This window comes from Fringilla coelebs (genome assembly GCF_963513975.1).
Source record: "Fringilla coelebs genome assembly, chromosome: 7".
Lineage (NCBI taxonomy): Eukaryota > Metazoa > Chordata > Aves > Passeriformes > Fringillidae > Fringilla > Fringilla coelebs.
The window spans coordinates 16,319,205-16,347,081 of record NC_140035.1 but is presented as its reverse complement, the minus strand read 5'-3'; the positions used below and the strand labels follow the sequence as shown (position 1 = coordinate 16,347,081).

At 38.8% G+C, this 27,877-nt stretch overlaps 1 protein-coding gene across 2 annotated transcripts; it reads left to right on the top strand.

Moving 5' to 3' along the window:
• Nucleotides 1–114: 114 nt before the first annotated feature.
• ITGB6 (integrin subunit beta 6) lies at nt 115–27,870 on the top strand. 2 transcript variants are annotated; one of them, XM_084209548.1, is made up of 15 exons: nt 115–195; nt 964–1,043; nt 3,813–4,017; nt 4,871–5,117; nt 5,911–6,076; nt 6,616–6,777; nt 7,530–7,625; nt 10,888–10,977; nt 15,583–15,717; nt 16,322–16,739; nt 17,202–17,424; nt 19,896–19,993; nt 24,595–24,714; nt 26,276–26,442; nt 27,750–27,870. In XM_084209548.1, exons 1-15 carry the CDS (start codon nt 135–137, stop codon nt 27,849–27,851), a joined length of 2,370 nt encoding a protein of 789 aa, XP_084065674.1. In that variant the 5' UTR covers nt 115–134; the 3' UTR covers nt 27,852–27,870. The 2 variants fall into 2 exon arrangements, with proteins under 2 accessions (XP_084065674.1, XP_084065675.1); XM_084209549.1 differs by lacking the exons at nt 17,202–17,424; nt 19,896–19,993.
• Nucleotides 27,871–27,877: the final 7 nt, after the last annotated feature.

Below are 27,877 nucleotides of genomic sequence, written 5' to 3'. Positions count from 1 at the left end.
TCCTCGGATCCGGTGTACGTGACATCTGAAAACATACCCTCCAGGAATGCACGGTTTTTACGACATTCTACATTTATGCAGACGATAATTAACAAGCTATTATTTTTTTGTCGTGCAGCCAGCACTGAAAGCGAATGGGGATTGAATTGCTTTGCCTCTGTTTCCTATTTCTGCAAAGAAATAACTATGTGCAAGGTAAGGCTCAGGGGCAGGGAGATCCATTTCAAAACCATTTTGCATTGTTTCTTGCTTGAAGTTGACATGAAATAGCTTTCTGCCTTCTGTATTTAATCTTTCCTTTCTATTTAATGACCTTTCTTTGACAGACTGCTGTAGGGCTGCACTGCCATTTCATCTACAATTTGGTGCACTGCCATTTCGTCTACAATTTGGTGGTCATTACACATCACCAGAGGTTTGAAAGAGACCGACATTCGAGCAATTTTGTTTTCACTAATCACAGTTTGAACTGCTAAGAATCTTTCATATTATAACATATGGCTGAGTGTTTCTCTGCTAGTTACACAAAGGATAAAAATTGTATCGAGTATCTACAGAGCGGAGTGAAGCAATATTAAGCATACAGAGTGAGCATAAATCTGTTCTTTTAATATCCCTGCCTATGTGGGAAATGACTTACCTACACCATAGCAGAAACACATGTAACACTCTATCAGGTGCACTGGAAGGAACAAGTTAACGTGTTCTAAGTGAATGCCACCCATAAAGCACGCAAAAGGGAGGTATGTTAATTGCCAGCAATTCTGAGGTTTTAATCTTTATTGGAGAGTTAATCTTTTACCAATAGAACTACTGTTAAGAAGAAATTTTATCAGCAATCCTAAATATGGCTAAATATGTGCATTTTTCACCACCCACATTCTCTAAATGACAAGCTTCTTCATAAATTGAATGATTCAGCATAATATTAACAGCCTTTTATCTTCTTGGGTTTAAATTCAGGGACCTGTTCTCAGGAAAGCACAGTGACTTGTGAAGATTGTTTGCTTTCTGGACCACACTGCGCTTGGTGTTTGCAAGAGGTAGAGTGATAAAAAAAAAATTTCAAAGTAAGACTTGAAGTCTTTGTAGTCACTCTGAGTGATGATGAAGTATTGACTTAATTGGGTCAGCCCAGGGTTTTGTAATGCATGCAGCGCTTAGCGAAGCCTTCCTGGGGAGCAGAAGTGGAATTTAATCTACTCTACATGATCTGCTATTCATAGTATGGTTGTTAGGATGTTTGTTTGTTTGTCTGTTTGTTTTCTTGTTTGAAAAAACCACGAAAACATCAACCTTCCAAATCTAAGGCAGAAGTAGGGGGGTCTCAGGTCATCAGCTTGAGGGCTGGCTCACCCCCAGCACTGATGGTGAAGCACCAGACACAAAGTCAGAAGCCAGACTGTGTCTTACAGATTATGTGCCAAGCCAGACAGTGTAAACAGAAGGTTTGCAGGTTTCAACAGAGTAAAAGTTTGCAGACAAAAAACTTCCATCTAGAAATTATTAATCTGTGGTTGATTTTAAGTATGACAATAATCTTGACTTTATAATTCGTATGATATAGATGTGTTTTGGCTAAAACATTGGACTTAAAAAATATATCTGGATTTGTTTCCTATACCTTTGTTTCAGATTTTCAGTGCAGCCCTGGGGAAGTGACTTCACATTTCTGCTTTTAAAACTTTCTCCTATAAATGGTGCTAAATAATATCTCCCCACTTCACAGTAAATATTCTAGCTCTTAGTTCATTAGTGTCAACAAGATAGTCAGCTATTGCAACAAAAACTTGACAGTAATACTAGAGAAATAAAGTCTTTTTCATTTCAGTTTCTGGATTGCACCTTTGCTACGAACAGTTTTTGTTGGCTTTGGGTACAGCAATATGACACAGCATTGGACTAAAATACTCTTTATGAAATAGCTCAGAAGGAAAAAACTGCATGTTTTCAAAAATTTCTAAAAAGATGTCTTTTGCCATTTGCGAAATATATTACCATGGAGGTAAAAAAGACCCCACATCAGTGTGTTTGCAGTAGTTTTTACATCTGTACTATAAAACAGGATTTTGTTGAAATTGGATCACAAAATTTTGACTACTGCCATGTATTTTCAGGGAAAAAAGAGCCCAATATAATTTATTGATTTAAAAAACCCCAAAACCAAACCAAATAAAACTGCAGAACTATTGAAAACTTCCCTGTAGTAAACATGATTTTTCTTCTTTGTTCATAAGCTCATTTCTTTGTTAAAAAACAGCACATCAAGCGTGCAAAAGGCATAGGAGCTTTAGTGTCAGAGCAAACAAAAGCACCTCCAAGGAAACTCTTTTCTGTAGGATAAGAACACACTTTGTAATTGTATTATTTGAAATATGAGGTTGTCTCTTCGCACATTTTGAAAAGTTACAAACTGTGTAACTGAAGGAGATGATATGGATCTCCCTGTGAAAGGTTTATAATGGTACATGTAATTTGTGTGTGCTGTATTCAAGAAGCAGTGGGTGAGAGTTTTGCCTGAGCAAAGGCATCGGGTTCAGTCTGGAGAATAATAAACCACTGTTCCCAGCAGGTGCCTCAACACTTCCACCAAAATATATAAGATCCCTGACAATTTTCAGGCATGAAGGGTGATATTTTGGTAGAAAAAATGGTCATAGTTCTGTTTTTAGTAGGTTTAAAGTAAATTTGTTTTGTTTTGCATGGAAAGTTTTTCAGTGACTGAATGAGAATATTTGTGGCTTAATGGCTGATCCGTGGGTTGCTTCCCCAGACCTAGGAGAAAAGAGCAGATGCATGGTATGGGCCCATGAATCTCTGCCAGGAACTGAATGTTTCAGAGCTGATTCTGCCAGGCATTGCCCAGGCTTTGTTCAAAAGGGCTTGCAGGCCAGAGCAGTTTCCAGGACACACCTGACTGATTTTGAAAATCTTAACTATAGACATAGCTCTGGGAAATGGTAATAAGGCACTGAAGCCTCTTTGTAAAAGTACCCATTAACTTCACCACCATGTGGGGTTAGTGCCCACCCTGTAGCAGTGCTGTGGAAAGGAATGCATATCAATGCTCTGAATTGAGTAATGACAATAAACTGGGAGATATCCAATTGATATCTGTAGGCTTTTGATTTCCTCTGGCTGGTAGAAGGTCAAGGAGGATGCTGGGCCAAATTTAGGTGTGGGGATGCTGAGAGCACCACTGGTACTGAGGAACAGTGTGGTCACTGCTGGGCACCAGGCAGAGGAACAAGGACTTGATGCCTGCTTCAGTGAACAGGTTAAATGAGAACTGAGGAGAAAGTGTAGGTCAAAAAAAAAGAACCAGTAAACACTGGGTACCCACAATCTGTTTGCCACACGTTGTCCAGGAGTTTATTATCAGCACGACCTCTTCTTTTATTGAGTGACGTGCTTCAATCAGCAGTTCTAAACTGTATAGGAAAGACTGATGAATTTGTGGCATAATCCTGTGATAGAAAAACCAGTGGCTCAGAGGGGCTTTGTGTTATCATTCCCGGTACTGTGAGAAGCCAAATGCAGTGAGTGGCACAATTCCCATTCCCCAACAATAGAGCAGTTTCTCCCAGGATAACAAGTGGGTGTAAGTTACATTAATTATACACCTGTGTGACATGACCCATGAAGGGCAAATTTGGGTTTCTGTGCCACCTATATCTAGTTCTGCACTAGTTTGCACAAACTTGCACCTTTGTTTCCATTCCCTGAGTTGGACTGACCTTTTGTGGGGCAGGTGCTGGTGGCTAGTCAGTAAAAACATTTAACTCATCCCTTCCTTCTCCTGTTTGCGTTAGAATTACACAGACTCGTCTGGAATTCATGGGAGGTGTGATACCCTGGAAAATCTTTTGTCCAAAGGATGCCAGCTGAATTTGATTGAGTTTCCCATGTCAGAAGTAGAAATTCACAGAAATGATCCCCTAACTGCATCATCCCAGAAGAGCAGTTCTGATGTCACACAGATTTCTCCCCAGAAATTAACTCTGAGGCTGAGACCAGGTAAGTCAGAGATCATAGGTTTATTTCAGACAGTGTGATAAACTGAATCTTCTTGGGTTGAACAAGCTCAAAAATATCTTGACAGAATAAAGATGAAAACCTGTGTTGAGTCCAAAATTATCTGTTGACTCATCATACGAAAACTAGGTTCAGCTGCGTTCAGAATATTTTCAGAAGTGCTGGGTACATCATGAAAAAAAGGATATATATTTTTAGTTCCTCTCTTCTCTTGCCAGTGAGGCGGCAGGGAGAGAATGAAAGCCCCTGGCTCCTCCCCAGCTGAGCTCCCGTGCCTCTCCCCTGCTGGTCTGGCAGAGTATCTCAGAGGCAACATAAAATCTTGCTTTGAGGATTTACAGGATACCAGTGGCATTTATGGTAGCATTCCAGGTTAGAGACATTCAGTTAGTTCAGATCATAGTGCTGGAACTGAAAATAAAATCTCTGTGTACACTTTGACTTTGTTTAAACTTTTAAAGGATATGATAGGACCCCAAAGTGCTACCTCTAGTTTTAATTAGCTTTGTATCTAAATTTTCTAAAGCTGCATATTTCTGAAGAGATGTTTTCATACTTTTTCAAACTGTAGCAATCAGTTTTAATTCTGTGGCTATGGCATTACTGAAGAACTGTTTAAAAAACCCCAAACATTAGAACTACTTTTAATTTTTCAGACCCTTATTTGAGATTTTTTTGTTGACAGACAATCCTTGAAATATTTTTGTTAATGATACTGGTGATTTAAAAGACCAGATAATTGTCACCATACTGAAGTTTATGAAGAAATTGGCATTGCTCACGTTTTCTGCACAGAAGTGCTGATATGTATCCCACTTTCCCTTGACCTTAATAGGACATGAGGAAACAATACAGATCAAGGTTCGCCAGACTGAAGATTATCCAATTGATCTCTACTACCTCATGGATCTTTCAGCTTCCATGGATGATGATCTGAATACAATCAAAGAACTGGGTTCAACTCTTTCCAAAGAGATGTCAAAACTGACAAGCAACTTTAGACTGGGGTTTGGATCTTTTGTTGAAAAACCAGTCTCACCATTTATCAAAACTACAGCTGCAGAAATAAACAACCCTTGCAGGTAGGCAGGGAAAGTCCCAACATCTGTTTGCATGCCAACACTGTTATAATCTTTAGGCTAAAATTAATTTCAGCAGCTTCACTGGAAACTCTCCCCTCCTCCAGTTGTAAATGAGTCAGTTTGTGGAACAAGATTTCGTTCTTTTAGTTTCACCTTCTGATCATCCTTCTGTTGAGTCTTAAGTTATTAGGATAGAGGAGTCTGGGGGTGAGTCTGCTTTTTAGCTTTGCTGCTATTGCTTTTTAGCTTTTGCTTTGCTTTTATGAAATATTCTAAGGAGTTGCAAACTCAAACCCAACATGGAATACCAGTTTCATTTAGCCATCAACGCCGTTCTCCTGCTTTTTTTCCCCCCCTTAAGGTCTAGCAATCTCCCCAGCCCCTGGCTGGCCTAGCCCTCAGCTAACCTGTGTAGGGGAGAAGCTGGGTTCTGCAACCTGCCTGAAGCAGGACTGCAGCACCTTGGTGGTTGTCTCTGACTGCAATTAAGGAGCTACAGATCCCAATATTCTTCCAAATATGAGATCAAGGCACAGCAGGAGGCATGGCAAGGGCTGCAGGTTGGTAACTGGCTGAATTACTCTGCTCTAGGAGGCATTTCCCAGCCTTCATGCAGATTTTTTCCACTGCCCAAGAACAGAACGCTCTTTAATTATCTTAGGTCTTTCACTAATTCTTCTCAGGCAGAGACAAGAGACAGAAGACCAAAACTAATTCAGGCAGCCCACTGAAGCAGCCATTCCAGTGATTTTTCACTCTCTATTATCCATAAGCTGTCTCACTTTCCTTGCAGAAGTGTACCCTACGAGTGCTTACCCACCTTTGGATATAAAAATGTTTTGCCACTAACAAATGATGCTGAAAAATTCAATGAAATTGTGAAAGGACAGCGAATTTCTGCTAATATAGACACTCCAGAGGGAGGATTTGATGCAATTATGCAGGCAGCTGTTTGCAAGGTAATTGAAACTTCTAGGTATAACATTATTCCATATATTATCTCTTCTAGTATTATATGCTGGTATTTCAAAGTGACAGATTACTTTTTCAAAAATTTTCAACACAAACCAAGAGCCTCATTAAATTTGTGTGAAAATACTTTTGGCTGTACAAGTAAAACATGCATATTGCAATATTTTAGTCTAAGTTTCCTTTTAATTGCCAGGGATAAATAAGCCCAAATATCAGTATAATTACTGTGTGTGTTTTTCTGTTTAGATATTTTTTATTAACTATGTTTAGAGTAGTAAGCAGATTGACATGAACATGGCCAAGCCATGTTATTAAACACAGGGATGGGGAAATAAAATGTTAGCCAAAGACAATAGAATGAACATTATCTCTCAGGAGATGTGTTGCCTTTGATACTTCCTTGAGAATGATGATATTCATTCATTTTGAGATGCCATTCTCCAAATATTTTGCTGTTTTCCTATGTTTTTCCTTTTGCTGTTGTGATGCAATATAGCTTCCTAAACTGATGTGTTTTAAATGACAGGAAAAAATTGGCTGGAGGAATGATTCTCTACATTTGCTGGTGTTTGTGAGTGATGCTGATTCCCATTTTGGGATGGACAGTAAACTGGCAGGGATTGTTATTCCTAATGATGGGAACTGTCATTTGGACCACAATAATGAATATTCCATGTCAACTGTTCAGGTAATTATCTACAAATTTTGTACACTCTCACATTCTGGAAATTTAAAGATTAACCAACTTAGAATATCAGTGTATTACACTTTTATCACTGAAAAGTGTAAAAGCTAGGGAATCCAGAAATTTCATGTAATCTATTTTATTTGTAACTGCTTGTTTCAACAAAGAGAGAACAGTGTGTTTGTATGGAATCAGGATAGATTATAACTAGAAAAGAAAAAAGAAAAAATATTATTTCTACAACAGAAACATCCATGGAATTAGACTAACTAGTGTTTCCTTCTGCAGAGAAGGCAAGATTTGAATTAATTATGTTTCCTGAACGGGTGTGAATGCAGGACCAGTTCAGGAATTTGCAGGACAGTGTTCCTGTATGAGAACTTACCAGTTTAAGATTCAGTGTTCAAAAATACGGAATATCTACACTATGGTGTTCATTGTAGGACAAATACCGTTGCTCTGGTGCAGTGTAGTTCTTTGGATTAAATGTGCATGTACAACACAGATGCTACTGAGCCAAAGCTCCCACTATGGAATCTGGCTCTGTACTTTTTACAGAGGGGTTTCTTTAAAAACAACATGAGGAAATTATATGCACTATTTTTTATTTTGTGTATGTGTATTCCTAATTAAAGTTTATACTACACAGAGAAGTAAGTGTTCATTATGATCAGTTGAATGTGTCTTTCATGGGAGACAGGAACTGAAAGCACATGAGAAACAGATTAATGTGCATCTCTTTTGTTTGTTTGCAGGAGTATCCAACAATTGGACAATTAATTGAAAAACTTGTGCAAAACAATGTTCTATTAATTTTTGCTGTTACAAATGAGCAAGTTCACATATATGAGGTGAGCAAACTAAAATGTTCAGTTTGGCAGTGTTTGTTTAAAGTTCACATTTTTTCACAGTTGATACAGTAATTCTAGGACTAAGGACTGAATTCTACAAGATATTTCTATGATAAAAATAACTAGGGAATTGTATATCAGAGCTTTTCTGCTTAAGTGCTTCTTCATGTATTGATTTTAGTGTTCTAAGGTAACTTTTTAATCAGATTTCAAGTTGAATCACACTAATCCTTTAAGTCAAGGATTGACAAACTATGCATGGCTAAACTGGTCAGTATCATCATTAGGATTAGCCTTTTGTATTTTATGAGGCTAGGGGAGAGCTGAACCTATGTAGGGTGTGGAAACAGGAAAATAAATACTGCTGTGTGTCCATCTCTGTGATGCCAATTTGTAACATGAATGTAAATCACCAGTATCTATGCTTAAGAATATAAAAAGAACAAAGCAAGACAATGAAAGTTATTCTTGTGGTAAGGTCCCTGCTCAGGTAGCCTGGAGTGGTGGCAGGGGACTCTAAACTCTAAAAGTTTTGGTGTTTCACTTCTCTTGAAAAGCTTCAGTGGTGGAGATTCTGTAGTCTCCCTCAAAAAACCCTTCCATTTATCCTTTGAGGTGGAAAGATTCTCCCCAAATATCTTATCTCAAATCTACTTGAACTCAGCTTCTAATTACATCAGCTACCAATGATGACTGTGGCTATTTATAATTGAGTTCTCAGGGACAAGCTTACCTTAAAATTACTGTGAGGACTTAAAAAGCAGCTCTTTAAATAGACTTGATAGATTCCATTAGTCTTAAGCGCAGTGTTCAGACTGTCAAATATATATTTTGTATTTCTAGCTCTGCATAATCCCCAACAATTTAGCCAAAAATAATTCAGTCATGTAATATTTTTGATCCTCTTCTACTGAATTTTCAGTTTATCCGCTTACATGTGTATTATTATCTAACACAAATCTTAGGGGTGGCACAAGCACAGAACACCTATGTTTGTAACAGAGCTGGTGTTGCTCTTGAACCTTCCATGCTAAAAAAACTACAGCACAGTAACCTCAAAAGATTATTTAGATCTGATGCAAGAGAAGAGAGAAAATTCTTTACATTGAGCCCTCATAATTGGAGGATTTTTTTTTAAAAAAAAGGTATTTTATAATACATTCATCTATGTCTAACATCTAGCATCATTAGTCTCAGCTGAGTCTTGCCCAAGCATCAGGGGATGTTTTCATTCTATAAAAGCTATACACTCAAAAAGCATCTGTGAATATGGCAATAATAATTATATTTTAACAAAGCCTAGTTTGGTACAAAAGAAAACACCGGTCTTTAGGCTTTCATGAAGTAGTTGCTACTATTGCTGATATTATATTATTTGTTTTCAAGGAAAATTCTTTAAAAATGTATTCAAACTTAGATAAGGAAAAGATTCCATCTTTAGTCCTGACTAAGCAGCATTTCTTTCAAAACAAAAATTACTCTTTTTTTGGATGAATTATTTCATTTTATATCACAGGAGAAATAGGTTGAAAATCAGGGTTTCAGGCTGTATTGCACTGGTGAAAATTGAACTAAAAATACTCTATTCTCCACACTCATACAGAATTTCAAATTATTTTTATATATTTGGTGTGGCACACTATTTATGATGAAAATTCTTCTATCATTTACATTGCTAAAATATAGCCATAACCTCACTGAGGTCAAATATATAATTGCCAAATTTCTTTTAAATTAATCAGGGTATCCCTATGAAATGGCAGTTCACCTTTTAATGGAAATTTGCCAAAGGACTAAATTCCATCATATCCTTTGGATGTTTACCAATAGCACCCCAAAAGCATCTGTCTGCCTCACCTTGGCAATGGTTGAACAGAAATATTTGCTAAGGCGTGAGGTTTAACCAAAGGACTGGAGACACACACTCGGCCTGGGCTTGAAATACCATCCTTGTATCACCATGCAGAAAATTTTTGTTCCCAGAGGAGAGATCAACCAAAGTGTTCAGAGCAGCATATCCCCGCTGTTTGTTTTGCATACCACAGATTAAAGGGGGCTGTATTTTAAATTCCAGGTTTGTAACCTTTTCTCTCAGAAGGTGCACATGTACCAAAAACAGAGTTTCAATATTCCAAGAATACTTGAGAGGGCACTAATCACAGGAGGAGTCAGGAATGCAAAATTGCCAGCTGTAACATAAAATGCAGTTAATCCCACTGATTTACAATAGCACTAGAAATCTAATGAATGATAACTATTCCATACATAATACCTAAAATAATCACAGAGCTTTTGGAGATATGAAGGTTAAGAAGGATATAAGAGTATCAAGTTACCCATGTTTATTAATAGTTCTCTGGATATTTTCCTTTTATTTAAAATAACAGCATTGATATGATAATGTGTAAAAGAAAACTAGTGCTACAATGCTTTTTTTTAAAGATGAGCACATTGTTTCCAAAGGCATGGTTTAAAGCAAGGTAAGTTCACATAGTTAACAATCAGGCAAGGGAAATTTTAATTCATGGTATTTAAAATCTAGCTGTCAGATATCATGTTAGTGTCACAGTGCAATTTAATGCAAAAAGAAAAGAGAACTTTTCACTGAAATAAATTGCTAAATTAGCACTGTATTATTCACAGAAATTCAACAAAAAATCCATCAGAGGCACAGAGCACTGAGATACGCGTGCAAAGATAAAAAAGTGACTGCAGCTGCTGAGTGTAGGGTCCAAGACTCTTGAGCTGTGCAACAACAGTACAGCAGCTGAATCTGTTTCTGGGTATTTTTAATTAAGAGAAATACAACTGTTGATATAACACATCTTCCCTCTAAATTTGGAAAAATTAGAGCTTGAAGGATACTATAGCATCAAACTTCCAATCACATAGAGGTGATTTAACAATATATGTTCAATGAATTTTAAATTCATTGAACTAGCTGAAACAAGCTCTTCTCCATCTGACTTTTTAATTAATACACATGCAATGGAGACTGCAAGAGTTCTTGAAAATGTTACTGTTATTTATTTCACTTGGCTTCAATCTACTTGGTTTTGTTGTCAGCTCCTTCATTTTTGTTTTTGCTTTTTTTGTTTGTTTGTTTTGTTGGGGTTGCTTTTGTTTGTTTGGTGTTTTTTGGTTTTGGGGTTTTGGGGTTTTTTTTTGGTTTTTTCTTTCTTTGTGTTTGGGGTTTTTTTAGATGTAGCTCCTTCTCACCTAGACTTTTGTTGTGCTTTAAATTAATTTTTCATATTTCCAGAATTATGCAAAGCTTATTCCTGGAGCTACTGTTGGACGACTACAGAAGGATTCTGGAAATATTCTCCAGCTGATCATTGCTGCATATCAGGTAAGATGGGTACAATGCCGCTTCTTCCTTCATATTTACATATTCAACTTTGGTTTGCAGTTTGGTAAAAAGATGTGTCTTTGATTCCTTTTATGAACTGATTCCTTTTATGAAACTGAATGATTACGACATTTTTTAATGTTAGGTGCTGACCTTAACAGGAAAAGTGCTCACTCTGAGGATTAAGTAAGCACAGAAACAAAATTCCTATAACCTTCTGTCAATCCTTAGTTCTGCTGGAATGCTGAATTTATATAATTGTGTCATCTGCATTGCCTTTTTCGTATTCCTGTATTTTACACCTACTCTTAATGCTTCTTTAATATTCAGGTCTCTCAGTTCCACATCTCAACAAGGACTCAAGTCTCTCTGTTGGCAGCTGCCACCAGAGCAGACAAACAATTGCTTTGCAGGAATATCTGAGGGGAAAAACACTATTCTGTGCTTAATGCTCTTCTCTGCTTTAGCAATTTGATGCTGCCTCTGTGAGGCTGTTCTGAGATTTTCAAAAAGAGCAATATAGGACCAACTGGGGTCTGTTTAGGTAATGCCAGGACTTGAATGTGTTTGTTTAAGTAATACAAAGAAATGCTTTAATTGTGTCAGGAAGATAAACACATCACTGCTCTTCAGAGCTTTGTTTGTAAAATGCATCCTGGGCACCTAGTTCTCTTCTGTCAGAGGAATGTTTTTAGGCAGTTGTACAGATCTTTGCACAGATAAATCAATTTACAAATATGCTGATATTCCATAGATTACTCTGTTCTGACTCAGCCCTTTTTATTAAAAACATGCTCTACCAGTTGTCTACAATGACAAATAACCCTTTGCAAATAGCTTCTGTTTCTTTCCTTACTTTTTTTTCTGCTTTTCTTTCTATCACCTCAATAAGATAGTCATCACTGTGCCGAAATTACTTTGGTCTTAGTGATAGGAAGGAAACCAAATTCTTCTAACTCTTATAAAAGCAATGAAGGCAATACAATTTCTGAATTGCAACTTTTTAAAATAAAGTGCAAAATACCAGGAGTTTCTCCATTTTATGAAAAATTATAAGGAGAGAACTTCAGGGTTAATCTTGGGAGTGTACAAATTTTAATAGATAAAGATGAGGAAACTTTGTTATGAGCAAAGTTATTGCTAAACTTTGAGTGGTAATAGAATTTCACTTCTGGATTCCAACCTGCTCCTAATCACATCTGGTTCCTATCAGCATTTCTTCAAGCTGGCAGTCTAATGCATAGACACAAGTTTCTACATTTAATTGCTGAAATAACATTTTGTTGTCAGTAAGTAATGGAAAAAACACACAAAAATTGTCCCAGTGCTGTGTCCTGGTGTTTTTGCTGTAACATAAGTTGCCTCACTGGAATACTGAAAATGTGAGGAGTGAGTCCTTGCCTCTTCTTCTTAGCATCTGCTTATATTCCTATGGCCTATGATTTTTTCCCCTATTCTCCCTTTTGAGCCTGATGATATTTTTGGCTTCTCTTGCCTTCTATGACACGAAGGGGTTCAGTTCCACTGTCTCAAGGCACCTTTTGCTTATTCCTATTTTAACCTACTTCCAGTGCTTTAACTTTTCACTGAGTGCACCTTAGCTCCCAAGTTGTAGGGTTTGGTGAACAACAGCTCTGCATCTACCTTATCTTTGTGTCTTCATAATTTCATTATATTGTGTCACTGAAACACCTTCTACATACCAATCTTCTCTCCAAATTAGAGTCCCAGTCCTTTAAGTCTCTCCTTGGCTGCTCCATCCCCTTGGTAACTTTATCTGACCATCTGTTCACCCTTCCTGACTCTCATGAGTGCCTCCTGAGATGTGGAGCCCACAAGAGCTTGCAGCACACAGTGAGGGCACACTAGGATTTATACAAAGGCACAGTTATGTCCTCTGCCTTGTCCCCAGCCTCCTGGCTCTGTTGGCTTTTTAGTTGCTTTTTGGCCGCTGCCTGCTTTGAGCAGAGCAGGCCCCAGAGTTGGCGGTGGTGACCACGATGCAGCTCCGAGCTGTTTCGGCTGATCCTGTTCCACCGGCACGGTTTGGAGGAGCTCTGAGCTCTGTGCTGGCTGCCCTGCAGCAGTGGCAGGGAGGTGACTGCAGGAAGGCTGCTCCTGCCTTTGGGCCATAACTTGTCACAACCTCATCCAGGCACAGCATGTCCGGACCACGCACCAGACATGGTGCAGAGCTGCACGTACGTTCTTAAAATCCCACATTTCTTTCAAGATGTAAGTGTGCAAGCAGCAACATGTCACACTCAAAATTTCCCAAAGTCCATTTTATTGCACTTAACCTTAAAGGTTAACAATCTTGTTCTTTTGTGATTGAAAAATCTTCCAAGCAGGAAGCACTAAATACCCTTTTATCTGACAGGAGTAAAGGTATCTGAATTTTTTTTGACTGTGAAGAAGGAAATGACAGGAGACCTACAGCTGAAAATCCCATGCAAAACAAAACTGATACCACTTTTGTTAGAAACTTTTCATTATACTCTCAGAAGTGTAATTCAATGTCCCGTGTCTCTGCTTCTTCACTCACAAGAAAAGAAATAAATAACTTTTTGCTCCCTGGGAGTAAAGTTAGGCTAAATCTTTTAACGCTTTTAGTCTTTTTGAGCCTTTACTTGCTGTGCAAACACAAGGTTTGCTAATGCCATTCACCATGTGTTGCCATAGAAGAGCTTCAGAGAGGCAGTAAGCAAGTTAAGAAAGTCTGAGCTGTCAAAATATTTGTTGCAAGGAGTTCTCATGTTCTTTCCAAGTATGGTTTATTTTCTTCTGTAAGCAAATTTCTGCCTGCTTTGTTGAATTCTGCACAACTTAGTGTTGCAGAGCTGTAGGCTAAAATGCTTTCTGACAGATAGGAGGCCATTTGATTAAAGCCATTCAAAGAAGTTAAAATTTCAGAAAAATTACCCTTTTTTCAGTTTTTAATCCCTGCATTTACATAAAAATGAGAACAAAGAAATAACGTATTAGAAAGGACAGGTAATGCAAGGGCACAAGTATTTAGCACTTCTTTGTCTGTTGTTCCATTCAGAAAAATTTTTGAACCACAAATGTTTCTCTGTGAATGGCTTAAAGCTGCTGTTTGCTATTAACTGTCTGCCATTTGTCCTCAAACTATGGCCAGACAGCTTAGTAGTTTTAAAGCATCGTTATACTGGCATATATTAGGATCTAAAAACCTTGAATTTATCAGTTTGTGTTCACTTTCAGTGCTGTAAGATGAATAATTTGATCTCTCACAACAGCAAGGCACATTCAAATGACCCAATACAGACTCCAGAATTCAAAGTATTACAATTTGGTATTCAGCAGCATTTTATATTCTCTCTGTTGCACTCTGCACCTTGTAATTTTGCAGTTAGTGGAGAGGGACTACTGGTGATACATCCTGCAACATAAGCACATGCCCACAATCATAGCTTTAGCTAGATTGGCTGGTTTGGGTCCTTTTGGGAGAGCCCAGCTATGACAAATTATTATTGACAACTCTGCATTGTTTCAATAGTGACACAAGCACCTACCTCCAAATCAAAGGAAAATGGAAATTTGGGCATATTCAAACTTACCAGCATTACAAACCTAATGCCCAGGGCACAATTTTACAACCCTAACACAAATTTCCTAGGAATCCAGAACACGTACATAGGACAGGGAGCTGTCTATGCAGGTTTATACTTATTCTATTTTTACTTTGATTTACCCCACCAGACCTTTACTCCATTGAGTCATCCTGCTACCTTGAATAGAATGACTCACTGAAGTAAGGTCAGCGAGTTCTCTGTGCTCTGATTGAAGGGCAGGGGGTATTTTGCAAGCAATTAAACTTCTATGAGCACAAAGTCAAGTCAGTGAGATGTTTTCTCAGCAGTTGCTGAGGTACTTTTGAAAAATTTCCATTTACTGGATCCACAGAATAATGAAGTCATAGGGAATTTCCCCATGGCCTGTGATAGGCTTTGGATTAAGGTTGTGTAAGCAAAGTTGCTATAAAATATTTTAAAGACTTAAAATGTAGATACCTAGTACAAGTGATTTCAGAAAGACAGGTTGTGACTCACAAAATGGAAGTTTGATGAACAAATTTATTTAAATAATGGGGATGTTGTTGAATACAGGTTAAAATAACACAAACGGCTCATGAAGCAGGAATTTCCCTTGTGAGAAGAAAGGAAGGGAAGGAGCAATATTGACACAGTTTGGCTAATCAGGAAAAGCCCAGACCTAGCAATGCAATCAGGGATGCAAATCCACTCCTCAGAAAGTCCAGACCTAAGACCTGCATCAGTCAGCAGTTATGAAAGGTGATTTAATAAAGCATTGAATTTGTTCTCCTGGAAGGGCAGGAAATAAGCCCTGCGACAGCAGATATTAAAGTGATACCACCATGGCTTTCCACTGAAAGCTGGGTCTGTCAGCATTTGCTTTATTTTGCTCGTTCACCATTTTTCTTGTAATAGAGGGTTGTGTAAACAAAGTGCCAAAGCACAAGTGTGGTCCTGTGTGAGTCAGGATAAATCACAGTCCATGGGGAGCAGTGGCAGCACATGGCAGTGTTACCACCCCATTCATCTCACATTTTTTTCCTTGAAGGAGCTGAGGTCTGAGGTTGAATTGGAGATCCTGGGAGAGACGGAAGGGCTCAATCTCTCCTTCACGGCCATCTGTAACAATGGGACTATTTTTCCACATCAGAGGAAATGCTCTCATGTGAAAGTGGGAGATACAGTAAGTGAAGAACGTATTCTCCAAAGACATGAACTTCATATAATTTAGGACACCAAGGTAGAGTTTGCTCTTTATTAAATGATCTTCCTCCAGACAAGTCACCAAAAAGCAGGCAGTATCTATGACCCTCTTGCTCTGTCCTGTGCACGCACTTCCTTGCGGTATTCACATGCCCTCTGAACAGAGAGAAGCTGTAAGGCAAGCAGAGAAGGAGGAAAACACAATTCTTATCTCGCTTGCTGTGCCTGTCTTGTGCTAAAGTAGAATGCAGAATGGAGATTGTTTACCCAAAGTGAGGATGTTTTGTTCCCTTGGCCTACCAGGGCCAAGAAGCGTGCGTGTGTCGGACTGTGGCAGGACAGTCAGGAGGGAATCGGAGATGAGTGCAGTTCGGTGCAGTTGAGAGCAAGAGTGAGTGCATGGCAGATTCAGTTTAGTTACAATGTACATAGTATAGTATAATAAAGTAATTCATTAGCCTTCAGAATAGCTGGAGTCCTCATCATCATTCTCTCTTCCCTTCCTGGGGGATGCCTTGCAACAATACTTCCTGAGCACCCTGTAGAGTTCCCCGTGCTCCCAGCAGCCTTGTTGTCTCTTCCAGGTCTCTTTCAATGTAAGTGTTAGTCTCTCTTCTTGTGAAAAAACCAGAAGGGTTATCAAGATAAAACCTGTGGGCCTCAGTGACGTGCTGGAGATGGAAATTCATCCCCTCTGCAGCTGCGACTGCCAGGCCAAGGCCGAGAAGCAGAGCCCGAAGTGCAGCCAAGGGAAAGGCTCCCTGGAGTGCGGGGTGTGCGTGTGCAGCCCCGGCTACGTGGGGCCGCGCTGCGAGTGCCACGAGAGCTCGCTCGGCGCCAGCTCCTGCCGGGGCCCGGCCGAGCAGAGCTCCTGCAGCGGGAGAGGCGACTGCTACTGCGGGCAGTGCCTGTGCCACCCGTCCCCCTACGGAAAGGTCTACGGGCCCCGCTGCGAGTGCAACGACTTCTCGTGCGTCCGGCACCGCGGCCTGCAGTGCGCAGGTACGGCCCCTCAGGCCCGCCGGGAGCGGCGCCACGCAGGCCTCTGCGGGCTCACCCTCGGCTGGGAGCTGGGCAATTTGTGCTTTCGTCAAATACTCAGTCGCGATCAATTCCGTATAAAGAATTACTGGTTAGGAATGGTCTTTAGACTTAAAATAGTCTCAGCCATGCCATTATAAATCGGAAGTATTTACAAATTTGGTCGTGCGCTGCCAGGAGACAAGATCTGCATGGAGGGCTCCGGTAAAGAGAGTGGAGCTGCACTGGCTTACAGCCAGGATAAGCAAAAATCTGATCTTCTAACTTAAAACTGAAGATTCTGGGAGAGAAAGAAAGATGTTAGAAAGAAGAGTTGGAGAGAGCAAAATATTTTCTGTTAAAGAGAATAATTTTAAAGATCATCCTTCAGATTTTTTTTTAATTACCAGCGACTGATTTGAAGTATAATAAATGTTTTTCCAGGCAATGGCGACTGTGACTGTGGGGAATGCAGGTGCCACAGTGGATGGACTGGTGAATACTGTAATTGCACAACTGATACCAGCACCTGCATTGCTGAGGATGGGACTCTGTGCAGTGGGAGAGGTGAATGCATCTGTGGGACGTGTGCTTGCACCCATCCAGGGGCTTCGGGCCAAACGTGTGAGAAATGCCCTCTCTGCGGTGACCCCTGCAGTTCCAGATGGTAATGTGGTGGCTTTGAACCTCTGATGTTTATATCATCCAGGTATCTGTTTCCTATACTGCCTCAGCAGTGTGTTTACTGCCATGTCTGTAAACTGGATTTACAGACCAGGACCCAAGAGCTTCTTTGTCCTTTGAGGAGGGTAGTCACAACCCGTACATCAACCATTCGTGAGCATTGCCCTCGTACAAAAGGACTTATGTGAAACAATTAAGTCAACTTCAAGCAGCACAGGTAAAACTGCTGTCCCTGGCTGTACAGCTAATCAGAATGGTGGCCTTATCTGACATTTATTTGTCCTCACAGAAAAATTTGGCATTTGTATTACCATTCTCATACATATGAATGAATAAGATCATGTTGTCCACTCAAGCTTCACACATTCCCAGATTTATAGTCCAAATTCAGTTAAGCTTGGCTAAATTAAAAAGGCATAAGTATAATAAAGTGGATAATAGTCTGGGAATGAATAAGTGGGTAGCTGTATGTCATGTACAAGTTGATGATAAATTGATTGTAAATGGTGAAATGTCTTCTGTCCACTGAACATAGTCAATTTTTGTAGCTTTCCTGCTGAGATGCAAGATATCTGTTATGGACAGGAAAAACAACCAAAAATACTCAGGTTGTGAAGATGGCCACTCTAAGTACATCACTGCTCATGCTTGTATTACATGAGCGCTTGTAGGGCTGCAGTCCAAATGGAGCAGTCTTCAGCAGAAATTTAAGCTAGAAGCTGGATTAGACTTCACAGAACACATGTTATTAATGACCCTGGCTTTGTTTTCTGAGTGCTGAGCAGTTTAGGTTGCATGGTTCATGATGATGTCCTGTCTCTTACTCCAGAGCTGAGACCCATTTCTCTCCAACACTGTATTTTCATACCTGTCACTGCACTCTACAGTGTATCTGAGTGAAAAGCTATTCTATGAAGTGATTAATTCATCGACCTCTTTCTGTTACTGCTAAATTTGCCCTCAGAAAACTGAGCCTCTCAGTATGTTCAAAGAGAATTTCTGCATGCAACTGCTCTAAACAAAAAGGACAATGCTGCTGCTTTGCTCTGCCCAATTTGGCAAAGAATAAGAAATATAAAGTTACGTGATAGGCATTACATTAACCCGTTTAAACATGTATATTGTATGCAGTGTTGGACCTTTTCTTTCTGTTTCAGTGTCTTCCCATGCTGAAACGCAGGGCACAAGAAGCCAAGAGAGAGAGAACACTGGGAATACCTGGGAGGGTAACTGAGAGAACTGAAAGACCAGGTCAGAGGGGGTGGAGATCAATGGCAAGGCAGCTGAGAAAGAGAGTGTAGCATGAGAAAAATGGTGAATATGACAAAACCACCACCAACACTGAATTTATCTCCATGAGATAGAGGCTATCCCATTACCCACTCACTTTTACTATTCACCATTTCCAGAGCAAGGGATAAGGTCACCTCCACCCCCTGAAGATAAACTCAGCAGCCTCAGCTTATTCCCATGGATATATGTAACTCAATGCAACAGGAGATAGCCAGGGTTTTTTTATGTTTTGTTGCAGTTCTCATTTTCCTTTCCTTTTTCCTCTTCTCTCTTCTCCTCTCCTTTCTTTCCCTTTTTTTTTAAATGAAGTCAGTCCTTCAGGCTGCTTCTCAGAATCTCAGCCGCTCAATTCAGCTGAAGCTATTTGTGAAAAATTAGCAAACACTTTTTCATCAGAAATGTTCATATATAAATTCTGTTTGTTGTTTTATTTTCCATTTGTAAACCTTGGATTTAATAAAATCCTCATTGAATTTACAGGGAGATTTCTAAAGGAATTGGTATAGATTCTGTTCTTAAATAGTATTTCAATCATTCCACCACTGAATAAAAAATAATTTTCCTGTAAGTCTCATTAGTATAAATAGGATCTAAGTAATTCCTGAGACAAGCAACCATATTCAAGAGACAACTGTTGAGACACCTGGAAAGTGTTTTAATGCATTATTCAATAGACTTGCAACAAAGGCAAACTCATAGTAGGTGCCTCAGTTTGATCTCTTTGAAGTCAGTTTCAGATATTGTTCATGTGATAGGCATTCCTTCAGCTGGTATTTAGTGTGAGAATATTTACTGCTCAGAATATTTTTATTTTTTTAAAATTTTTGAAGAGGAATGTTACATGTGAGTAATCACATGTCTGATAGACCTACATGAATAATGTTGCCTGGGGTTCTGTCTGGTAGCTAACAAACTGGGAGAGAATAGAGGACAAGACAGAGCTTATCCACAATACCTTTATTCAGGTGGGGTTTTTTTTTCCTTTGGTTTTGTTAGGATTTTTTTTTGGTGGCAGTACCTATCATATTCCTGAGAACTGTATCCATAGCAGAAGACCTTTTATTTAGCTGCTTTTTAAAATGCAGATGCACACATGCTGGCTTTTGTATTGTTGCTTTGTGGCAGGCAGAGATTGATGAGCTGCTGAATTATTTTCCACAGGAGCTGTGTGGAATGTCACTTGGCTGCTGATGACAAGTCACTGGGAGATTGCAGTGAAAAATGCAAATTGGTTGATGCAACTGTCAGCATGGCAAAGGGTTGGTATACTCAATCTTCCTCTCTTGTGTGTGTGTGATTAGCAGGAGGTTCCACTTTCAGTAATTTTATATTTGAAAGTAGCCTTGTTTTTCTGCTGTGGAATTATATTATGGGTCATAAGGGAATTACTGTCTGTCTGTGGCTCTTCTGAGGCAACAAGGAAATGCAGAACAGGGCTGGTATAACCCTTCCAGGTAATTAACTCATTGGATCATGCCTATTTTCTAAGTAGTTTATGCAGGAGATTTAGGATTTAATCGATACCAGTCCCTGCAAATCAGCGATAGATGAAAATTCCTGAGTTTAAGTTATGCCAGTACCACGAGTTCCAGCAGGGCTTCTTCAGCCTTACAAATACAAAACCTGACTCCAGTCCTTAGGCAGATCCTTGGTTACAGCTGGTGACTAAAAACAGCCCTTTAACCAGTGGCAAAGACATTTCTTGTATTCTGAAAGACTAAGAACATCTTTCAGCTGTTTGCTTTTTCAAAAGTGCCCTGCATCAATGGCAATTTCTGGAATAGGAATTAATCTTGAGTAAAATATTACTATCAGGAAAAAACCCAACAAACCCCACCACAATCAAAAAAACCAAAACAAACCTTTAAATCAAAAAAGTGCAATTTTTTTTTTCCCTTAAAGGAAGGCGCCTGCTCAGCAGGCAGACTGTGTTTATTCTAGTGCCAATTCTAGTCCCAGCCCTATGGCACAAGCAATTGTTAAGTAAGGCAGGACATAGGCTAGTTATATCCACATCACAGATGTACCATAAGCATTAAACAAGGCAAATGTAAGAATGAGGATGAATCCTCATTCATTCATGTGTGCATGTCTAAGGTTTGTATCTGCAAGCTCTTGGTAGCCTATTCAGAGCTGTGTGCATGCAGAAATGTCACTGGTGTACATCTTTCCAGCAAAGTTACACCTTTTGTTTTTGATGGCAATACTTCAGTATATATTTATAAATATGAAAATATCTTTACAGGCTCAAAAGACATTTAAGCACTTGTGTTGTACGTCTTCAGTTAGTAAAATTTTCAGGTTGCTTTTGTAAGATGGAAGATATTTGTAGCTAGGAATATAAAAAACATTATACTTTTAAATATAATGAATGCTAATCAAGAGCAGAAGCAGCCTTTTATATGGTTCTGTTCACATACAGAGGTCACAGGAATACGAACGTGCAATATCATCTCTTATTCCTGCATATTTCCTTTTTTTCATGTCCTGTGCTTCCCTGATTGGGACTGTCAGCTACTTCTTTAGAATTAAAATGTATTTGCAGCAGTTACTGCAACCTTCATGTTCCCATCCAGTTGCCTCAAAAAAAAGCCCAACAAAAAACCCCAAAAAAACAGCTGTTGCAAACTGTTTCATCTGAAATTCTTGGATAGCCTCATCAAGAAGTCCTGAAAGAAAAAAATTAACCTTTAAAATAATAGGTAGGATATAATCATAGAATTAAAACTATTATCTGTACAAAACTCCCCATCTGAAAGTGGTGTAAGTAGCACACCACATAATATTTAAGAGAGATTATTGAGCAACTTCATGGGGTAGTATGCTTGTTTCTGGTTTATGTTTTAGTTTTTTTAATGCTTCAAGGCTTTTGGAGAAAGAAAAAAGTAAAAGCTCTAGGTTAAATAAAACATTAGAACTTCAAAAATTTTGTTTCTCTTTTGTATATGGATGTTGCAACACAGTGACTGGAAGTGTGAAGCAATAAAAAAGCGTGGGCTTTACATTTTCCTGTTTCCTGGGAGTGCCCATTTTAGGCTCTGATTGTGCCTTTCACCTCCCTGCTTTGGTTCTGGGTTTGCCAGGGGTTTGTTCTCTTGCTCCCCACCAGCAGGTGAGGTCAGCCCAGGGATCTGCCAGGCCATGGGGTGTCCAGCAGCTCTGCAGGGGCTGATGGCTTCACATCTCCTGGGCTTATCTCCACAGCAGGCACCACTTTCAAACTTCTATTTTCATTCTCTTTTAATACTTGAACATTTAAATTAAGTTAATCACCCATTTGCCACATAGGTGTAGAGGGAGCTCTTGTTGCTCTGTTCACTAGGCACGAGGAACCAAAATTCCTAAAAGGCATCTCCTGCCAGCACCTCAGCCACAGGGCACCAGGCTGCTCCTGCCACAAGCCCAGCAGGGACAGTTATACTTTCCTTGGAGAACCTAAGTTTTTCCTACCCCATAGTTCTGGCACCTCACAAATTCCCAGTGGAGCAGCAAAGTGGGTACTGGAGGCTGAATAAACCTCTATGTCAGCACTGCTCTGAGTCAGAGTGAGGTGAACTCTGCTCAAGAAAAAGCATTTTGTTGAGCAAAAGGCAAACACGAAAGGGCATAATGACATTTAAATTTACAGTCAACATTTTTGGTGTTAAATCTTTTATAAATGTATCTGCTATGAAACAGTCCTTCATGCTTTGAGTGTCCTGCTTGCCACTGTTACCTGATTTCTCCTCCAGTGTGACTCTAGTTATTTCAAATACAATTTAAATGACTAGAATTAGGCTGCAGAAGAGTGTGACGATTCACTGCAGAATGCAGAAGATTACACAGATGTAAATTACAGGAATTTACCTACGTAGGCAAATTTTTATGCTGATGAACTGCAAATAACATATGCAGTGGTCTCTCTTTAGTGATCCCTCATTCTAAAAATATCAGAGGAATAAAAATGCTAACCATAAGCTGGATTCTGAATAGCTTGAACTGGCAATTTTGCTTTCGTTTCTACATCATTGCACATAATCAGTATGCTGCTCCCCTTGCTTTCAAATTATGACATTAAACAAAAAATTACCATGTAAAAATAACTAATCTATGTGCAGTTACTGCCTTCTAGATGATATTTGGTATATGCTTGCAAGTTTTTCTCCATTTTCAGGATAGCTAACAACTATCCTTATCCTTTTTTTTCCTTTTGGTAAGCAAGTTAGTATTTTGAGTCTGCTTGCTTAAAAGAGTTGAGAAAGTACAAACATTGCAAAACTTTTGTCAGTGTTACTGGAACTGTGACATGCCAACAAGAGCCATAAGTCTGCAGTTCATGGCCCTTCTAACAAAATCAGATCCTGTTAAATCAGCAGGTCTAGGCTGCCTGTCCCCTTGGTAGACAACCCAAGGTGCTGCCACCAAGGGTCAGCAAGAGGTTAAACACAAGGCTCAAATCAAAATCCAACCAGCTAGGGTTCTCTTTTTATAACAAGCAGATAAATGGACTGGAAGGTAGTCAATAGTTCCATCTTTTTTATCGTGTTTCATAGTATTTTCTATAAGATCAAATCTTATCATAATAAGCAATAAGGGGAAGAAAAATAGAGCAAGCATATTTTTTTATATGTAGTGTAGATTTCTTTAAAATGCTCTATTCTTGTCTGATTTCTATTCAATTACTCTTCATATTAAAGTTTTAGAACTTTTAAGATTTTTAGCACAATTGCTTATGAAATTTCATTAAGAGTTTTGAATGGGTAGAAAATAATGGTCAGTGACAATCATTCTAAAGAAATATTTGAGAAGCCTACTGTTTTTCTTTCTTCTAAAAAATAAATCCTATGAAGTTTAACTAAAATATATTGAAAAGCATACCTAGATTTCCAGTGGCATCTCAAATCATGGACTACATGAAAGCAAAAACATTCAGCCCCAGAGGTATTATTGCACACAGGTATAAAGTATTTTTTCCTCTGTAAAATATTATATCATAGTTACATTCCAAATGATGACATTTCCGGTTCTGCACTTGTACTCTCACTTTCTGATTGCTTATTTGCTTTATATTGTCCCTCAAAGTCATCTCCCTTCTGTCTCTCTGTTCCCTTTGAATGAATTTTTCTCAGCTCCCCAGTTAGGTATAACCTGGAAGGAAGAAATGGAGTAAATTTTTCTGCAATCAACAGTAAGTGGAGGGATGAATAAATGGGGTCAGACTGTCATCTCAGGTCACTTTGTCTGCTTAATCCGGAATCCCGTTACAAAAATCTCAGATTGGCAGTTTTCTGTTATTAATCTTTATTATCCTGTTATTAATCTTTATTTACTGTTACTCTTGTAACTCTACTGGACACACAGCGACCTACACAGGGGCCTATTGTGTAGGAAATGAATGGCAGCCTTTTTAACAGCACCCACAGCTGCTTGATGTATGTATATCTCCTCCTGAAACATGATCTACAGGTGCCAGGAGTAGCTGCAAACCAAAGGAGCATACTTTGTTCCACTGGTTACTTTGCCCCATCGTTTGGGGCTATTACATTTCCTGGACAGCTGCCAGTTCAGAGTTTTGGGAGCCCTTTCAATTCATTGAAATTCGCAGTGCACTAACGTAACAAGGTGCACTAGATGGTCAGTGCAGATTGACAACATCTGGATTTGTTCTTTGGAAATATAAGTGAAAAATCAGAAACTAAACAAAATTGGGATTGGAAGAAAAGCCATTTAGTAGAAATTCTGACAGTATTTCTGCTTCTGTCTTTCAGTCTTTACCATCTGCAGACAAGGCTGTGACAAACGTGATGCCAGCAGTCTCTCTGGTTATTAAAGGTTAAATTGCATTTGATCTGATGAATTACTTTTTTCCTTCCCTCTGCAGATTATTCAGAGGATAAATCCATTTCCTGCTCTTTGCAAGGGGAAAATGAATGTGTAACCACATTTCTACTGGCTGTGGATGAAGAGGGAAAGACAGTCATTCACAACATAGAACAGAAAGGTAAGCAGTGAATATTGGTTTTTGTAGGTGAAATCTGATTTAAAATCACAGACAAGGTTAGCAATCTAGAAGCAGAGCTCTTTAAAGCAGCACATCTCCTCCTTGTGTTTGTAGCTTTTCTCTGCCCAGCCAAAGCTCTCCTCAAGCACCTATTTAATGCGGTGGTGACATAAATACTTGGTCTTTCATGAAAAAATAAGCAGAATGATCCTTGGGCTGTAAGAATAAGTTAATTTTTTCAACAGCTTGTGCAGTTCTAAGAGGATGATACCAAACACCATTTGCATTATGTGATAAAACTATAAATCACTTTGAAATTATATATACAAAGGTGCCTGTAGCAAAAGTAGTACTAAAGAAGCACACTTCTTAAACTATATCCCTAAATCCCTAAGATTCAAGAATTTAAAGGTAAGATTTTATCTCTATTAAATACTTTATTATGTATTTTAAGTAGATTTGCAAAAAAAAAAAAAAAAAAGAATAAGAAGAAATATCTTCTTTTCACTGACCTCTGAGAGTTCATTGACCTCTGTGTAACGGCCCTCCCACAATGCTACAATAACCAGTTTCACTGTCATCTGCTGTTCTGCTCCTGGACCTTAAAATGTGAACTGGGATGAGACCTCAAGAAATTCTTTAGAAATACAATTTCATTCATGGAACTGAAGTCAATATGGCACCAGTAGCCAGAACACCAGCCCAGGGCTCAAAACAGAGCCCCTCAGAATTAGTTAACTGAGGCCATCAAGCAAAAACAGAATGTGAAATGCAATCATGTAAGACAAGCCAGACTGAAATGAATTTTTTAATGTTCTGAAACCATGGTTCAGAAGAAAATTTTGTAAAATAGTAGTGCTCACTAACTTTCATAGACAGTACTTTCTAATATTAAAATAATCAAACTTCTTTGGGTTTTGGTGAAGCAAAAATTTCAGTTTTAGTTTTTACCCTCTGGAATATTTTATTGTAAAATTTATTGCAGAACTGGAAATGTAAAATTACTTCCAGTTATACAGTCCAACATTTTCAATAAATCTGAAGGAATTTTTTCCTCATTGTTTTCATGAGAGAAATGCAGTTTCCTCTATTTTATCAATATCTTTGGTGACTTTACCCTGACATAGATCTACTAGAATCTTTTCTTCTGCAACCCACTGAATATCAGTTAGTTGAAATAGAGTTCCAGCCATAACATTGTAAAATTCATCATTTTGTCAACTCAGCCCTGTTTTTTATAATTATATTGAAGCAGATCTGGAATCAATTTTCTGACTTTTCTTTTCAGAACCTGTGTCTATATCCAGCAGTTGCTAATTGTCATGGTAAAAGAGCAGTGGAATAAGTTAAAAAATAATTTTTAAACATTTTAATGCAATATTTTTCAGATGGTTTCACAAACCCTTTAGGAAGCTAGCAGAAGTAAAATAACATGAACTTGAAGAAAAAGGTGTGCCCAGCTTATGGCAAATGAGAATCTCAGCACATCTCTTGACTGTTTTTAATTGCCTAAAATTTATTGATTGGTTATCTACAGTCATAAATGGTTTTGTTTCCCCAGATTGTGCACAGCATCCAAATATCCCAATGATAGTGGTGGGTGTCACCCTTGCTATCCTTCTCATTGGAATTGTTTTACTTTGCATATGGAAATTACTGGTGTCACTTCAAGACCGAAAAGAGGTGGCCAAGTTTGAAGCAGAAAAATCAAAAGTTAAATGGCAAACGGTATGTGAAATACATTGATTTTATATAAGGTTCTTTAGTTTGGTTACATGATGCCCAGCTGCCTTTAAAATTCTGGATCTTGATTTTGTTCTTTTAAATGGATAGATTTTGCTGGGTTTAGCCACATTTACTATTCTATAAAGTAAAATAATGATTCTTTAATGGATGAAAATTATCTAGTGTTTCATCTCCTGGTTTAATTTCTTCCACATGTAAGCATGTGGAAGAGAACTGGTTTTTTATTAATAGTTTATTAATAGTTTTTAATTAGTAGCCAGTCTTCCATTAATCCTAACAATGCTGTTGTCTGCCTGTCTGATTATCCAAGGTGTAGCCCTCTGCCTGTTTAGAGCTGTTTAGGAAAGGGAGGTTGTTCCTGGCCTCTGTCATGATCCAAGCCCACTCCCACTGAGCAGAAGTGAATGGAACTGTCCCAAATGCAGGGGAGAGGACAGAGAAATCCAGGCCTTGTTTTCTATCTATAGCTCTGGGCACCTAATGTAAGCTTGCACCACATGTTCCCTTTTCTTCTTTCTTTTCTGCCCTTGACTTTTTTGCTCTTTTGCAAAAGCTTTAGGGATTCTGAGGATCTTCTCAAAAAAAGCATGTGGAGTAAGCAGAAAATGTGCTCACACAGCTCCTCTCTCCTACAAAGTCCTGTGATTGCAACTTTTCCCAAGAATGGGCACTGTCAGCCTTTCAGCTTTTGACCTGGGAAAAATCACTAACTTACAGGCAAGGCCACCTGAGAATGTTTTCTTGATCCTTCAGGAGAGCTAGGTATGGTGAGATGGAAGGGAAGGATACAGCTGATAGAAGCATTTTAATTTTCTATTCTGTCACAAGAGGAAAGGATAGGAAGTGATTGATGAGAGGCCAGGATGAAAAGCTCAGGTGAGACTTGCCCTTCTCCCAGCACACAGTAGGTACTGTATGAGACACGAGCACCATGACAAGTCACACCTAACTGCTGAGACACTCTCTGTGGTTTTATAAAGGTCTAACTGCCAGCTTTGATACCCAAATTTTATGGGACACATTTGATGAGGTATTGTTTGATGATGTGCATTACTTTAATCTGGGAGGCTGATGTGAAGGGAAGCATGTTCCCAAACCCAGGCTGGTTTGTGCTGCCTGAATTCAGATCAGTCTGGATTTTAGTGGCTTGGAACACAAGTAAGCTACCAAAAGCTATTCTAAAGTCCTCAAAGAGACATTACTTCTATACAAATATTGTGTGACTCCCATTTAATCTGTTTTTGTTGGGGTTTTTGTTTGTTTGTTTGTTTTGCTTTTGTGTTTTTTAGGAAACAAATCCACTGTACAGAGGCTCAACATCCACTTTTAAAAATGTGACTTACAAGAACCAAGATATGCATAAAAGACCCATGGCTGCAGACTTCTATTAGAACCTCCAACACTACAAACTTAGTTT